This window comes from Lagopus muta, chromosome 16 (assembly GCF_023343835.1).
Source record: "Lagopus muta isolate bLagMut1 chromosome 16, bLagMut1 primary, whole genome shotgun sequence".
In the NCBI taxonomy this organism is placed as follows: domain Eukaryota; kingdom Metazoa; phylum Chordata; class Aves; order Galliformes; family Phasianidae; genus Lagopus; species Lagopus muta.
This window is the reverse complement of record NC_064448.1, coordinates 4,812,199-4,826,664: the sequence shown is the minus strand read 5'-3', so window position 1 is coordinate 4,826,664 and position 14,466 is coordinate 4,812,199. Positions and strand designations below refer to the sequence as shown.

The following is a 14,466-nucleotide window of genomic DNA, read 5'->3' as shown; positions in this document are numbered from 1 at the left end:
AAAACACTATGCCATGCCAGAGACTCAGTTACACCCCAAAAATTAATTCAGACTTCTGCTGGGGTCTCAGCCAAGACATTTACACCATTTCGGGCTACTTGGAGCGCCTATTGCCTTACAGTTGGCTCTACCCACCAGATGTGAAATTCTCCCCTTAGAAATAAGGCTCCAGTCTAATTCCAGCAAACTGTTATCCCCCTGGGCACCCAACCATGTACTTACTCTCAGGGGGGATCCTGTCTTTGTGCGGACAGCCAGAGAGGCTGCGGTGGTGAGGGTAGAGCCCCGTGACATGGCCGGTCCCATCACAGCCAGGCGTTGGACATTTGATTTCTCGCTTCTCAGGTCTTGAGGGATCTAAGGGTTTTAGAGGAAGCATGGTGGTAAGCAAGTTAGCAGTTTTGGAAGGGAAAAAGTGGGAAGGTTGGGAACGTTTATTTGAAAAATGGTCCTGGATGTTTCCCACTGCTCTTCCAGTCGATGAAGGAGGTACCTTTGGGTTTGGAGGCTTTATTTGAAAGTGCAACTGTAACACTGGAGACAAACAGGAAAAGCAATTTGAGCATCTACTGAGCTGGGATATGGAGTCACTCACCCAACAAGCCTGTACTCAGCTGCACATCAAGCACATGCCAACCCCTCGCTGGCTGTGGCTGGACTGCTGCCCTTGCTCCATCTGGGTTTTATACCAACCCTATGGTTCAGACTAAGATTTTCAAGGCCAGTAGGCAATTTAACCACGTGATTCCCCTGCTGAGACTTGGAGCCCCCCGTCATTTTGCACGTCTCACTGTTGCCCTCTATCTGTGTCCTAATTTCTCTGGGCATAGAGAATTTGTGGCTAAATTCCCTGCATGATTTGTGAGCAGCCTACTTATCCTGAAGCTGAGCAGGTCTGTCCCTGACAATAGGAAGAAGAACAGTTATGGAGACTCATCCCCATACCCCACCTTTGCCGTAGTAGCTCTTTCGGATGCTGTCCAATGGTTTGCTCTGCTTCTCGTCGACCTGGAAGTGCTTTACGTGCTCTCCTGGCAGCCGGCTGGGCTCCCTCACAATTTTCACCTGCTCAGCCTTCAGCGCAATGGCTTGTTCCAGAAGCCCCAGGTTCCCCCTCGTCATCATGTCATACATTTCTGACTCGTCAGTCACCGCTGACTTCTGGGAGTGGGCATCATCATCTTTGTCATCATCCGACCGGACCTCCACGATGACAGAGTACTCGGGCTTAGGGCTGAACTGCCCTTCACAGTGACTTTTCTGTGTGTCCTGAGAAGTGTGAGGAGCTTCTTCACAGATCACTTCGGGAGTCATTTCTTCCTCCTCTTCCTCCTCCTCTTCCTCCTCCTCCTCCTCTTCTTCTTCTTCCTCTTCTTCATCTTCATCTTCATCCTCATCTTCATCCTCCTCATCCTCTTCCTCTGCTTCAGCTTGCATGGCCTTCTGCAGCTTGCAGGACTCTTCACAGCTCACGTCATCCTGGTGCTCTGGACACAACTCGCTGCTGCGTTCACTAGTGACCTCGATGACTTCCTCTGCATCCTCAGTCTGGATGATAATCTCCTTGTCACACTCCTCCTCCACGATCTCCTCTCCTGCATCTTCATGGACCAGGTGCACAACATTGGATGGCGGCTTGGACACCTGCAGCTCAGCTTCAGGCAGCTGCCCTTCGATGGCGAGGGTTTCCTCTGCTATTTGGCCTAGGTTTAGGAGAGAGTTGGCGATTATTTCTTGGTAGTTGCTATAGTTGGCCTTGCTGGGCCCAGACGTACTTGTTGCTGGTTTCTGTCCGTAATGGGCTGATTTTGCTGGGCTTCTCTCTGAGAAGGTCGAAGGAAGAAGACAGAAGGAAGAAAGAAGGGAGGGAAAAAGGGAGGGAAGAAAAGAAGGAAAGGAAGAAAAGCAAAAGGAAAAAAAAAAAAAAGGGAAGTAATGATATACACTTATAAACATCTCTTTGTCTTTTTTTAAGCTTAATTGAAACTAGAGCCTTGCTGTTATACACCTGGTGCATTCTAATTTATTGAATTGGGGAATGGCAGATAAAAAGCAGATTTCCTCATGAGAGCTTTTGTGGTGCTCAGATATGAGCTGTTTCCCAGAACCCAACCATCATCAGCTGCCTGCCCTGCATTCTCAGTGCTCCCCAAACAGGGGATCAGCATTGCACGGTGATGCCTTGCCACGACCCTGGCAGACGTCTGGCTTGTTTGCTTGTTGCTCCTGCCTCTGGAGAGCGGATGGATGTACAGCTCCTGCTCCAGGGAGCCCAATGGCACCAAAGGAGGACTGCAGGCTGCCATCCTCATCATGCAGAGAACTCTTTTGTGCTTTCCAGGAGTCATTCCCCAGGGAGCATTCCTGATGGAAGAGCTCTCACTTCGAAGACTCCAAGACAATCTGTGCATAAGCCATCACAGCTTAACCAGAGCTCTGCTGCTGTGTTTCCACCAAACATAATAACTGCGGGACCCATCATCGTACATGATTCAGAGAAGCTATAACTCTTGGTTATTAACACTCGCTGCCCTTTATTCATCTACAGAACACAGCTCTGCAATCAATAATGACAAAGCACCTTCTGCCCGCTCGGGGCTGTGGGTCTCCTCCTGCTCCACCGCCTCCGCCTCATCCTCCTCTAGCGTTCCCTCTGACTCCTCAGAGCCAGACTCCTCCTTCACCTCGGCCTCCTCGCTGCCGTCACTGTCGACGTTGTAGCCTTCATCCAAGGCCAGCTTTAGCGGGTGGGATTTGCGCTTCGACACCAGGTGTTCGGCCTCCGCATCTTGAAGTTTCCTCTTCTTTGCTAGAGGGCAGCTTTGCAGACTGCCGGTGGGATTAAGAAGCAGAGAGGGGGCATTGCCCCAGTAAGAAAGGCATGTCTAGGGCATCTCAACCAGGTAGACAAAGGCAAGCAGGGTGAATACCGGGATGTTAAAAAACATATATATTTTTAGTATTTTTAATCTTTCATAGCTAGAAAATCTGCTATCAAACATTGACTTCGTGCAACACCTGATACTGGCTTTGCAGAAGTCAGTGCAAACTTGCCAGACTCATGCCACCAGCCTGGCCTGTGGACAGCTGTTATCCAGAGAGCAGGAGGACAAACAGCACAGCACCACTGCTGGTAACAGCCACCAGTGTCACCACAAAACCTGGCAGAGGACACAGAACCAGCCCCTGAGCCAGGTGCTGCTGCCTTGGTTTGGGGTCTGCATGAAGGCTGCTGACAGCCTGGTGAAGGAGATGCCCCAACACCCACCCGGACTGATGAACCAACACCAAGCACCATCCAGACCAGGATACATGTGTCTTTGGGTTGCTTGCTGGCATTTTTCCACCCCCATTTCCTCCAACCCAGCCTTACCTTCTGTGTCTCGCATACTTTCCACGGATGTGTCCTGAGCCGTTACAGCCTGGGGTTGGACAGCTTGAGAAGGAAGCAAGAAACCATCAAGAACAGCAGTAGGGCTGGGAGAATTCACTTTCGATCAGAAGTGTATTAACTACGGTCAGTTAAACAGGTTCTGTGCACGAGAAATAAAATAGCCACAAAAGGGGAGATAATTTCCCTCAAATGCTGCAACTTGTCCCTTTGAAATCCAAGTGAAGAGGGCAGGAGAGCAGCTTTGCAGTTTGCTAAAAATTAATGAAATGACTCACCCCATTTAATTAGGTGAATGGTTCATTATAGTTTTATGAGTATGTTTAATTAAGGATTTGCATGTGTAAGAGCAAGCCTTTAAAAAGCAGACAACTACTGCTCTCTGCTTCCCCACCTGCACCCGCAGCCTTTTACACCAAATGTGATGCTCTCACTTGGTGGAGAACGGGGGTCCTGGCACAAAGACATCGGGGTCCTGTTAAGAAGTACAGGCTGGAATAGGTGGAGGATGCTCAGCTTTTAGCCATACTGCCACCAGGAGGCATTGCCCCAGAGCACCCACAGCCTCACTTCTAGGGGAACGGATGGAATGGAGGTGCCCAGATCTCCCAAATCACTGCACTTGTTCCTGCTGCTCAGCAGAATAGGACTTGTTAAAGACTCTGTCTCTTCCCTGGCTCTCTGGGCTAGCATCCCTCGGCACGGGGCCACATGCTTGCCCTGCAGAGGTAATTAATCCCAGCTCCAGAAGCAAGAAGGGCCTCAGATAAGAAGCATTAAAGCAAATATTTTCTGGCAAAACCAGATTACGGCATTGATTATAGGATGCCCAAGTGACTTGCCTGATGTCTGAGGGATTCTGGAGACGTGTAGGATTAATAACCTCATTTAGCACCGTATCACCCTTGGCTCAGGAAGCTGGAAGCACTAATGAAATCTCTTGTGACAGCACAAGGGGAGAAGGCACTGCAAGCCCAGAGGGATCCAGCCAGCCTGTTAGGCTAGGAGTAAAAGACATGGGGTGACACTGAATAGAGTGAGGTCAGGCTTTGGGGATGCAGAATCTCTGCTCTCAGCAAAGCCCATCCCTTACAAAAAGCTTGGTATCAGGTGGATGGGAGCTCACTGATGAAGCAGTAGTGTTCCATGCACCAGCAGGTTGGGTTGTTAATGGCTTGGCCCTACACAACACCATGAACAGCCCAAATAGTCGCATTTGAAGATAATTCACCCCAAAACCGGGACACGCACAACTGGCAGCTTCCCTTTCTGCTGATGATCTCCAAGTCTATTTCTTTTTAATTACCCTCAGGCCCAACTGAGGCTGCTCTGTGCCCCAGACACACGTTGAAGTGAGCGCAGGCAGAGGACAGAGCACTGTTTATGGCACCAGCGATGTGCCCGAAAAAGGCTTCATTCAGCAGGAAACAAGGACGGCTCTGATGAAGATGTTACAGGCTCTTAGAAGCTTTCCTGAATCAATTAAAGCTGATTTCCCCCACCTCATTTTTAATGTGGTGAAATGAAGCCTGTAGTAAATAATAAAAAAGAACAAGTCGGGCGGCTCAGAGCGGGGTTTTCCGTAGCAGGTGGCAATTTGGGATGTCTCCAGTGTGTTCATTTAATCCCTTAAAAAGCTGCATTACAGAGGTGATGCTCTGGGCCAGAGCTTCCCCATCCCCACACCTCTGTCCCCTGTGGGGTTTCGTGCAGCTTGGCAGGAATCCCAAAACCAGAAAGGGGTTTTGGGGTCTATTGAAGCCACTCTCCTTCCCTGCCGCAGCCACTGCCCGACCTGCTCTCCCCCTCCTGAAGCCTTCATGTGTTTGACAAAGGGGCCGCTTATTGTTATGCAGACCATGCCCTGCTTCCAATTAGTCGATTAATCGTCCAGTTAATCAGGCAATTAGGTGACAGCTGCAGAGATGGCTTTGTGGAGCACTCTGTCCTGCCCCTTATATATGTCACCTGCTCCAATTACCACCTCCACTCAAGTGTTCAGCAATAAAAGTTGGAGAAGTGGTGTGCCCGCCGCTCACTCCGCAGCTCTCCAGAGCCATCGGCGAGTGGAGGAGCAGAAATGCTCTGAAATTGGGTTGGTTAAGGTCCAATTACTCTTTGACATGCACGGCTTTCTGACGGAGCTGCTAGGCAAGGCAGCCCCTGCTATTAGCGCCTGCTCAGGTTAAAGATTCCTACCTCTCACATAGCCCCTATGCAAGGTTTAAAGGCAGCAGAGGGGCGGGGGAGGCTGTTATTTATAATGAGAAGCCCTGTAGGGCCACAAAGGCTCCAGCTCTTTTGGCTGGTGCTGTATGCACACAGCGCTGCTAAATGAGTGACAATGGGACCTCAGTGGCTCAAAAAGGCACACGGGGCCAAAGGACGAGCATCTGGCCTGAGAAGTGATGGTGCATAGAGTTGTCTGGGGACAAAATACACTAAAAGATTCTGCTCTGTCCCTAGTGATCCTGTAACATTCAGCGTGGACATCAGGCCTTGCTGGGGTAGATGGAGGTTCTTCAGTCTAATGCAACACACCCAGAGCTTGTGTTTAGAATCATAGAATCATTCAGGTTGGAAAAGACCTTAAAGATCATGGAGTCCAACCACAACCTAACCATACTACCCTAACTCTAACAACCCTTTTCACCCCTTCAGCCCCTGTGGTTCCTCCAGCACGTGTTGACCAAGTGATGCCTCAAAGACTTGGGCTGCAGCGATGTGCCCACCCATATGAGCCATGCAGTGAGACCTCCACCCATCAGCCCCACGGGTTGGCTCCCCACACCAGGTCCCAGCCTGGTCAGCAGCAGTGGAAGCCCAGCATAGGGTTCTGCATCCCTCCCACCAGCACCGAGGAGGAGGAGCAGGGTTCTTACCTCACCTCCTGGCTGATGAGCTCCGTGGGCACTGGGTGTAGGGCAGGAGACAGCAAGGGAAACAAAGACACAGTCAGAAATCCTCATGGTGCCCGAGTTCCTGCAGGGCACCTCCTTAGATCTACTGCCTCTGTAGGCCTCCCATTTGGGAAAGAAAGGACAAATCTCTGCCATCGTTTCTTGCATGCCAGTCTGCTGGAAATCATGAACTTGCCTTGGAAATGCTCATGCCTGCTTTTGAGCACATGAACATGTGTTTGCAGCATCAGGGTTTACCTCTCTCTTTAAATGACAACTTGACGTCAGTTGTGCTATACTGGTTTACATGCACAGGACTCAAGTACCTGCAAGCAAGGACTGTTTTCTCACAGCTTGTTTGCCTATAGAATATGTTCCTTAATTACTTTTTGCACTGCTAATTTGCTGTGGTGACCACTTTTACTTCTGTCACATCATCAGGCACATTTTTCTCCCTTATCACACAGACATGGATTTTAGGGTAGACGAATCTGGTAGGGGTGTTGGGGATTATTTCTCATTGTCAATAGGAGGACATCCCACTGCTTACAGCAACAACATACAACATCATATTGTTGCTGTAAACCTCCCATCCAGCCAAGAATCCAAACAATCAGGAGGAAAAAAAAAACAACACAACATGAGCTAAATTTGCCCAGGCTAAAAAAACTATCACACACTTGCTCAATTTGTTTGAGCTAATTGGGTTTCCTGGGATCCAGCTCCCAGTGGGATGACTCACAAGCTTCAACAAACTGGAGGCATGGGCAAGTCCCACGGTGCATACAGTAAATTACCTTTTCACATCTAGAAACCCAGATTGGAGCGTGGTGATAGCAGGTTGTGAGAAAATAAATAGAATCAGGCCACTCTCATTAGCAAACTGAGCGAGAGCTTTTATGGAGGTGCAACAAAACAATGAGACCCACATAATCCAGCCTGATTCAGCACAAGTGGGTTTTGCTTTAACTTTTAAAAGATGCTGAAGGATGCAGGGAGAAATATGGACCAAGATAAAGTGGGATGGTCTGGCACAGCCACAGGGGTGAAGCTGCAGCCTCCCCGTCCATATAGGCCAGCCCCATTCATCCTTCCCATCTGACCACCTTTGCAATTAATCAAATCCACATCCATAAAAAGGAATAAAAGCTGCAAGAGTGCTGAGCAGTCATAAAAAGAAATAAAAGCTGCAAGGGTGCTGTGAGGCCATGGGGCCACCCAGGCAATGCGCCACGCTCTGCATCACAGCACCTCACCTCCTCCCTGAGAGAAAGCACAGGGTGAGAGAGCTGCACATATTTTAACGCTGGAAAATAACAAGCAATCAAGCTTTGCATTAACAAGTTCTCTGTCCTCACGTCCCTGCCGGCAGACAGCCCTGTTTGCTTCTGCAGCATGCACTACTTCTGCCAGGCACGCTCAGATGTGCAACTTCAAAGCTGCTGGCAGAGTGTGCATGATGAAAGCCCTGGGAGCTGATCTGAAGCTACAGCAATTGCCATCCCATAAAGCAACGCATGCAAAGGGGTTTTTGCTTTTTGCCTTTTTTTTCTTTGGCTCTTTTTTTTTTTCCCCCTTAGGTGCAGGAGATGATGGAAAAAGGGAAGGAGGGTTAAATATTACGAGGAGCCATACAACGTTTGTGGCTGAGAGTTTTTCAAGGCTCATAGACAAAGCTCATCAGAGGCAGAGAGGAGGCATAGGTGGTAATTTAAAGAGACCCCACCCAGCATGGACCTGGCAAAGCAAAGCCCTTTGTGGACAAGCAAAGCGCAGGGAGCTTGGGGATAGCCAGCTGCTCACCTCTGACGGACTTCGATCGCGTGCGTGCTCTCTTATCATCGTTTTCTAAACTCATCTGGAATGGAAATAGAAGGTAATCGTGTAAAGATAACATGAAAATTATCGCCAGAAGCAATTATCCCGTGTAGTTGTAGCTCTGTGTAAATAGCTGAAACAGCCCTTTCTTGCGTTGCTTGTAGCGTTGAAACTGAAGTTATTCATTTTAAAGGTGGAAGGAATGGATTGAACTCCCAATATTAGCAACTTGATGCTAATTTCCACATCCTAGGACACAGGAAGGACTCTCTGCTGGTAGGGAGCACACAGTTGGAACAGCCCCATCAAAGACAGCCATGGGGTCCAAGAGCCTCTTGCTAAGATCAGAACATATTTCTCAGGATTCACACCAAAACAAGTGACCCCAAACCTCTGTGAGCAGCCAGCAAATTTCAGCATTCAGAATGCTCTGTATTTTTGGTGGAGCTGATCCAGTGCCCGGGTAGGGTGACCCTTCATGTAACGCACTAAAGAGCAACCTCTCCTCTGTGCTCAGATATGGCACAGAGGGTGCATCGAAATAACCTCTGCATAACGTGGACATCAAACAGGAGGGTCTGCAGGGAACACGGGCATGAATAAGTAACATTGCGGACTTCAAAGCACTTCCTATTAATTAAACATCACAGCGTGCCACGAGGAAGGCTGAAATGCAGCCAGCGCTGGGCTGCAGCACAGTCCCCCATCCCATGGTGTGGGTGGGAGAGCTGAAATTAGTCATAACCAGAACTGGTAGCAAAGGCAGAGGGTATCCAGGCAAGGGGACACGATGCGGCCAGGACAGCAGAAATGGGATGCATTTCACTTGTGAAGTTGCCAAAGGGATTAGGGAGCTGATTTAATGCATTGCTCCTATCCTGCCCAGGGGGATTGTGGCTGCTTGGATGAAGGTTGCCCAAATCTCATTGTGCAGCCATCCAGCAGGGATAGGGCCCTAAGCAGCCTTATCTGCTAGGTAGCAACCAGCCCACTGCTGGGAGTTTGGAACTGGGTGATCTTTAAAGTTCCTTCCAACCCAGCCATTCTATGATTCTATGTTCTGCTATGAAGGTCTCACATTCACAACATCTGAGTCAACAGGGTAGGCAGAATGGCAGTATGAAGGGCAGTGAACGGAAACCTAACAGGTTGGGAAGGAGGTGATTTTGGCTTTAATGCAGAACATGACTCTCTTGGACATTTTCTCCTGGGAAAGAGAGAGAGAAAGAGGGAAGAGGACTGCTTCCACAGGGGATTTGACCTAACAATAACAAATGTTCTTCAGCACGTGCCCTTTGGAGCATCCTCTACAAGTCCAAGCTGGATCCAGCCAGCTCCTATGCCAGCTCCAAATGAGAAAGTTTGAAAGCAAACTCACATGAAGGAGAGACATGAAAGGAAAGGACACATGTGGAGAGCATGTGCTGCCCCTCTCCCACATGCACCTCAAAACTCTTCCTAGCTGGTTGCTGGGCAAGCAGGGGGAGGTGACAGAAGTCCCAGCCAATGGGGCAGCATGGCTGGAAGCCCCTTGTTGTAAGAACCCCTCTGCCATAGCCCTCCAGCAACATGCACCAACACAGCAATTTATGTGATTTACAGGATAAGAAGACTGGAGAGAGAAAAAAAAAAAAAAAAATCCTAAAAAAAGAAAAAAAAAATAAATCAAAACCTGAAGCAATTTATGCATCCTGTCAGCATTCAGCTCCTGGCACCACGGTGTAATGCTCCACGTTTATTACCATCTTCCCAATAACACAGCAGCCAATTACCATAATTTCTATTTTTAAAGCCCCAACTCCCTAAAGACCAGAAGCTCATGCTTAAAGTGAAGAGAGGAGCAGGTGTCAAAGGGACTTCATTACATTTATGAGCCTTTCAGAGCCGCCCAATACTCAGCATCTCGCTAATGCCACGCACAGACAATGTTACACGTGACTGCTGAGAGCTCGTGCTATCCCAAAATGAATTTCAGAGAGAAATGGTTTTTTTTTGGTGGTTGTATTTCCTTTTTTGACAGCATTCCTAGGGATTGGCATGCCTTCAGCTGGTGCCTTGGCAATATGGGTTTCCCGATGATAAACTATTTAGAGTCAGTACAGGGCAGGCTGAGGGCAACCGAGCCGGTTCACACATCATGAAAACAGCCCAGAGGAAGGGACCAAAGGGAAAGCATTGAAGCTCAGGTTCTCAGCATCAGGTGCAGGAGGTTGCAGGAAGCCACTGCCCTGTGGTGTTCTCATTGAGAAGCCCTGTGGACAGAGCACTGCAGGGTGAAACTTCAGCTCACACAGTGTGTTTGCAGACTTGGAGACCACTGGGGCAGCCACATTTGTTCTCCCTCTTGCTCGCCTAACAACCGGGTCGAGAAACTCTCTGGATTTCATTATTTTTATCTCTTAATGGAAAACAAGCAATTAGAAAGGAAATCTGGAAAGAAATGATTGCTACCAGATGCTGGCCCCTGAGTACATGAGTTCAGCTAGGACGAGGCAGGTCTGTACAGCTCCTTCTCGCTTTAGAAGCCTTTAGCAGGTCTCCCACCCCTCTTCCTTTGGACCAAGCAGACAACAGATCCTACATGGGATCGGGATGCCCATACTGTGGCTCAGCCACACCACTGAGGGCACCCCTCCATCCCTGGTGCCTTTCCTCCTGCCCTATTCTCTCCAATGGTCCTTTGGTGCAGGAACTGTTTCTCACTGTGCCCTGCACAGAGAATCCTCCTTGGCATAACACAGGCAACACTGATGGCATCCTGATGCCGCCTATCAATAGGGCTCAGAGAGAGAAACTCAAAAGCCAGTTTAACCCAAGCGCTGTGTGAATTTTAAGATCCTCCTCACACAGTTGCAGTCCTGCTCTGCTCCCAGGATCACAGCAATACAGTGCAGGAGCAGCACAACAGAGCCGACATATAATTTTTTACAGACTATCTACAGAGTTGATATTTTCATCTTCCCTTATCTTAATACACATTTATTTTCAGAAGGAAGACCACAGCAGCAGCATAAAACCTCTGGAGCCTCCTGAGCTTGGCCACCCAGGTGCACTGCGCTCTGGCAGCTCTATGCAAATACCCCATTAAGGGCCATGCTGAAATTCCCCAAGGTCAGCAGTAATACTTTATATGTATTCAAGAGCAGCACGGAGCTCAGAGAAAATAAACACGCTGAAAAAGCCCTCAGCCGGACAAAGGGAGGTGAGGATTCAGCAGGAATATTTATTTTGCTCTGAAAGCAGCATCGGTGCTTGTTTGCGGATATCGCAAAATGCCATTTGCAAGAAGCTGTGTCTGAGGGACAGACGGAGGGAGCTTCTATTTTAAGTTTTAAGAAAAACCACCAAAGCTAGATTTTCTCAGCAGCAGGTAGAGCAGGAGGAGGAAAATGACAGAGGATATGATGTTTCTCCTGCATGAAGGTCAAAAAGTGGTTTTCTACTTGGTCTTCCCTCTCTTCCAGCTCCAAAAAGCCCCTTCTCTAGTTCAAGGGAACAGGCAGTACTGACATTTTTCTGTAGAACAGTCCAGCTCTCACAGCCCTATTTTACAGCTGGGTTCAAAGCCAGGGTGAGCTAAGGGAAGGGAGAAGGACGGTTCATAGGAAACTTCCACCATGCCCAGCCTTGTTCCAGCAGTCAAGCTCCTTCTGGCTCTCAACAGGGAAGATCAGTTTGCTGGTTTGAACTCTCTTCCCTGCCAAGGATTGGATCATGAGCCTGAACCAAGAGTAAAGGATGTGACACCAAGGTCTGGCTGGATGACTGCACAGAGGAATATGGGGGAAATCTGGGGCATCAAAACTACCCCTCAGCATCCACCCAACAGTAAAGATGGATTTGAGTGGCTCGTCCTGATTTCTCTTCCCTTTACCTTTTAAGTTTTCAGAAATGGCTACTGGAAGCTGCACATGGATGGAGACACTTGGACCTGGGTGACCAAATGCCCCCTCACTCCCTATAAAGGGCCACAGCGTCAGCACTCACTGCAGGAAATGCAGAGACCATCCTGCTGCACTTTCTCCAGCTTCTAATCTTAAAAATAAAAAAATAAAAATAAAAAGGGACAGAAGGAACACTGCTGTCTCAAAAGCCTCCCTCTGCTTTCACAGGGAGCTGAATGTTGCTGAAAGCTTCCACACCAGCCCAGGAGCTCCCAGCTGCTATTTTATAACTCTGAGGCAGAGTTTTTCCCTCTGCTGCTTGATTTAAATCCTCCTTTCATCCCACCTACCGTAATCCTCATTCTCAGCTGAACAAAATGCTGTCTGCCTGAGAAAGGATGCCCTGCTCGTTGCTCTCAGCCAGGAGAGGATGTTGCCTTGACATCTTCAAGTGAAAGAGAAAACACAGCTTCCACCTCTCTCAAAAATGCAGCCGCATTGCAAACATCCTCCTGAAGTTGTGCTATCATTTTTCAGTTGCAAAAAGGGTCTGATCCCATACAAATACAAAAAAGACACGACACCAAAAGAACTCTGCAAATTAAACATTTACAGAGTGCTAATGCTCCGTCGCTGTAGCAGCAGCATCCTTTGCACGAGTGAAGCGGAGCAGAAGAGATGCTTCCGAGCATCACATTTGACACAGCCCCAGCTGCACAGCGCTGGCATTCAGGCTGATTTCATATGCAGCAGTTTAAGTCGACATACACTTTCCTCTTGACTGTTTGAAAGTGCTACGACAGGCAATCCAAACGCCATTTCACGTGCGGAGGGACCTAAGTGGCTCAGTACGTGCAAACTGCTCTTATGCCAAAAGAGGAGGGATAGGGGAGGAAAAAGAAAAAAGAAAAAAAAAAAAAATCACAAGTCCTCAATCCCATTGTTTCCAGACATCGGGATAAGTTGCCATTTTCATGAAATTATCCCCAAGAGGCAGTTGCTAAAGCGAGATGGTGAGCACATCTCCAAAGAGGACTCTGGCAGCCCCTGTCCTAGCACCACCAGCCTTAACTGCACCAGGGAGCTTGCCAGGGTTCAAGAAAACTGGATTTGAGAGGAAAGGATTTATTTCCCTGCCAGCCATGGGGCCAGGATGAGTGCAAGCATGCCAGGTGCAGTTGGGTACGTGCATGGAGCACCCCTCCCTGACACCCTTAGAGATCCTATTTCAGACCTGGCAAGAGAAACGCTATCCTGTGCCCGGAATTCTTGAGAAGCAGAAATAAGTAAATGCACCCTGTATCCCACTGTCCTTGTCCTGCGCATCCTGTAGGTTATGAGCCATAGCTGGCATGGAGAGCTACAAATAAATATCTATTTATCTGGTGGTCCTACAAAACCCAACTTGTGCCAAGACCAACACCTGCAGGCGCCTGGTCCCCAGCATTCCCAGATGCTGCTCCCATTTCTGATGCCCACTCCCATTTACACCGTGTTGAAGTACAGCTGAGCAGAGCACAGGGCTGCAAGAAATGGTTAACATTAGCAACGTGCCTGGCAAAGGCAGTGCGCTAGATGAGCACCAGGTACTGGGCACATTACCTTTTGTAATCATCACTTTATTAACATACAACAATCTTATTAAATCCCATCTAAGTGCTTATTTGGCAGGTTCAGTAGAAAAGCCTTAATTGAGGCGGTTTTAAATATAGCAACAACTGCTTACGCTGCTTTCTAAGAAGGTGCAAGCGTTCCTGGCGACACCTGCACGCAGCTGACAGCTTGTTAGCCATGAAGGATGTGTGCACTTTCTGCTGATTTGGGGTTTTCCCCATGGCTTGGTTTTTTTACCCCTCTTCTTCCTACACCCCCAAACATCAGTCGCCCAAGGAGGGCATCCTCCACCACCCACATGGGTCTGTCTGTCCTGAATGCTGTGCCTTGCTACCCAGGAACTAAATGGGGCAGGAAGCACCATTTGCGTAATGAGCAGCCCCGTTCTGTGCTTAATTAAAGCTTCCTCATCTGCTGGCAGCAGTTCTGTGCTAGGTTTGACAGTGCTGCCTGGACCTCTTTCATCAGCCACAGCTGCAGCTGGCAGTGGGCGGTGGGATGAATGCCCCACTTGTCCCTGTGGCTTCACCTGGCCTGCGCGAGGCTTCTTCCAACCAAACTGCAGAAAGAGCTCATTTTTGTAGCCCTGAGACCAACCTCAATATCCTGCTCTGAGCTGTCCCTGAAGGATGAGACCAGGGAGGAAGGGAAAATGCAAATATCCGTCCTCGACGCCAAATCTTGACAGCTGGAAGCCTCTCTGTCTGCACACCCCGTGCAGGAGATTCAACTCAAACAAGGACTTCCAGATCCTTCCCTTCCTGGGAGTGAAGCTGCATTCCTCCCCCAGCCCAGCTGGTCCAGGAGGGTTGGAGCAGCATTTGGCCCTCATGCTGCTGCCACTGTCCCAAAAAAGGAT

The 14,466-nt window shown here is 48.9% G+C and overlaps 1 protein-coding gene across 7 annotated transcripts in view; it reads right to left on the bottom strand.

Annotated features, from left to right (window-relative positions):
- The window catches only part of MYT1 (myelin transcription factor 1), a 56,986-nt gene that overhangs the window by 23,405 nt on the left and 19,115 nt on the right, over nucleotides 1-14,466 (bottom strand). For 6 of the 7 annotated variants that reach the window (XM_048963348.1, XM_048963350.1, XM_048963352.1 and 3 more), the window contains 6 exons: nucleotides 8,095-8,149; nucleotides 6,274-6,304; nucleotides 3,374-3,436; nucleotides 2,582-2,829; nucleotides 951-1,823; nucleotides 223-357 (listed from right to left, as the gene is read on the bottom strand). In XM_048963348.1, the coding sequence (XP_048819305.1) occupies nucleotides 223-357; nucleotides 951-1,823; nucleotides 2,582-2,829; nucleotides 3,374-3,436; nucleotides 6,274-6,304; nucleotides 8,095-8,149 (1,405 nt within the window). The remainder of the gene's footprint in view (nucleotides 1-222; nucleotides 358-950; nucleotides 1,824-2,581; nucleotides 2,830-3,373; nucleotides 3,437-6,273; nucleotides 6,305-8,094; nucleotides 8,150-14,466) is intronic. The other variant, XM_048963351.1, reaches the window with a different exon arrangement.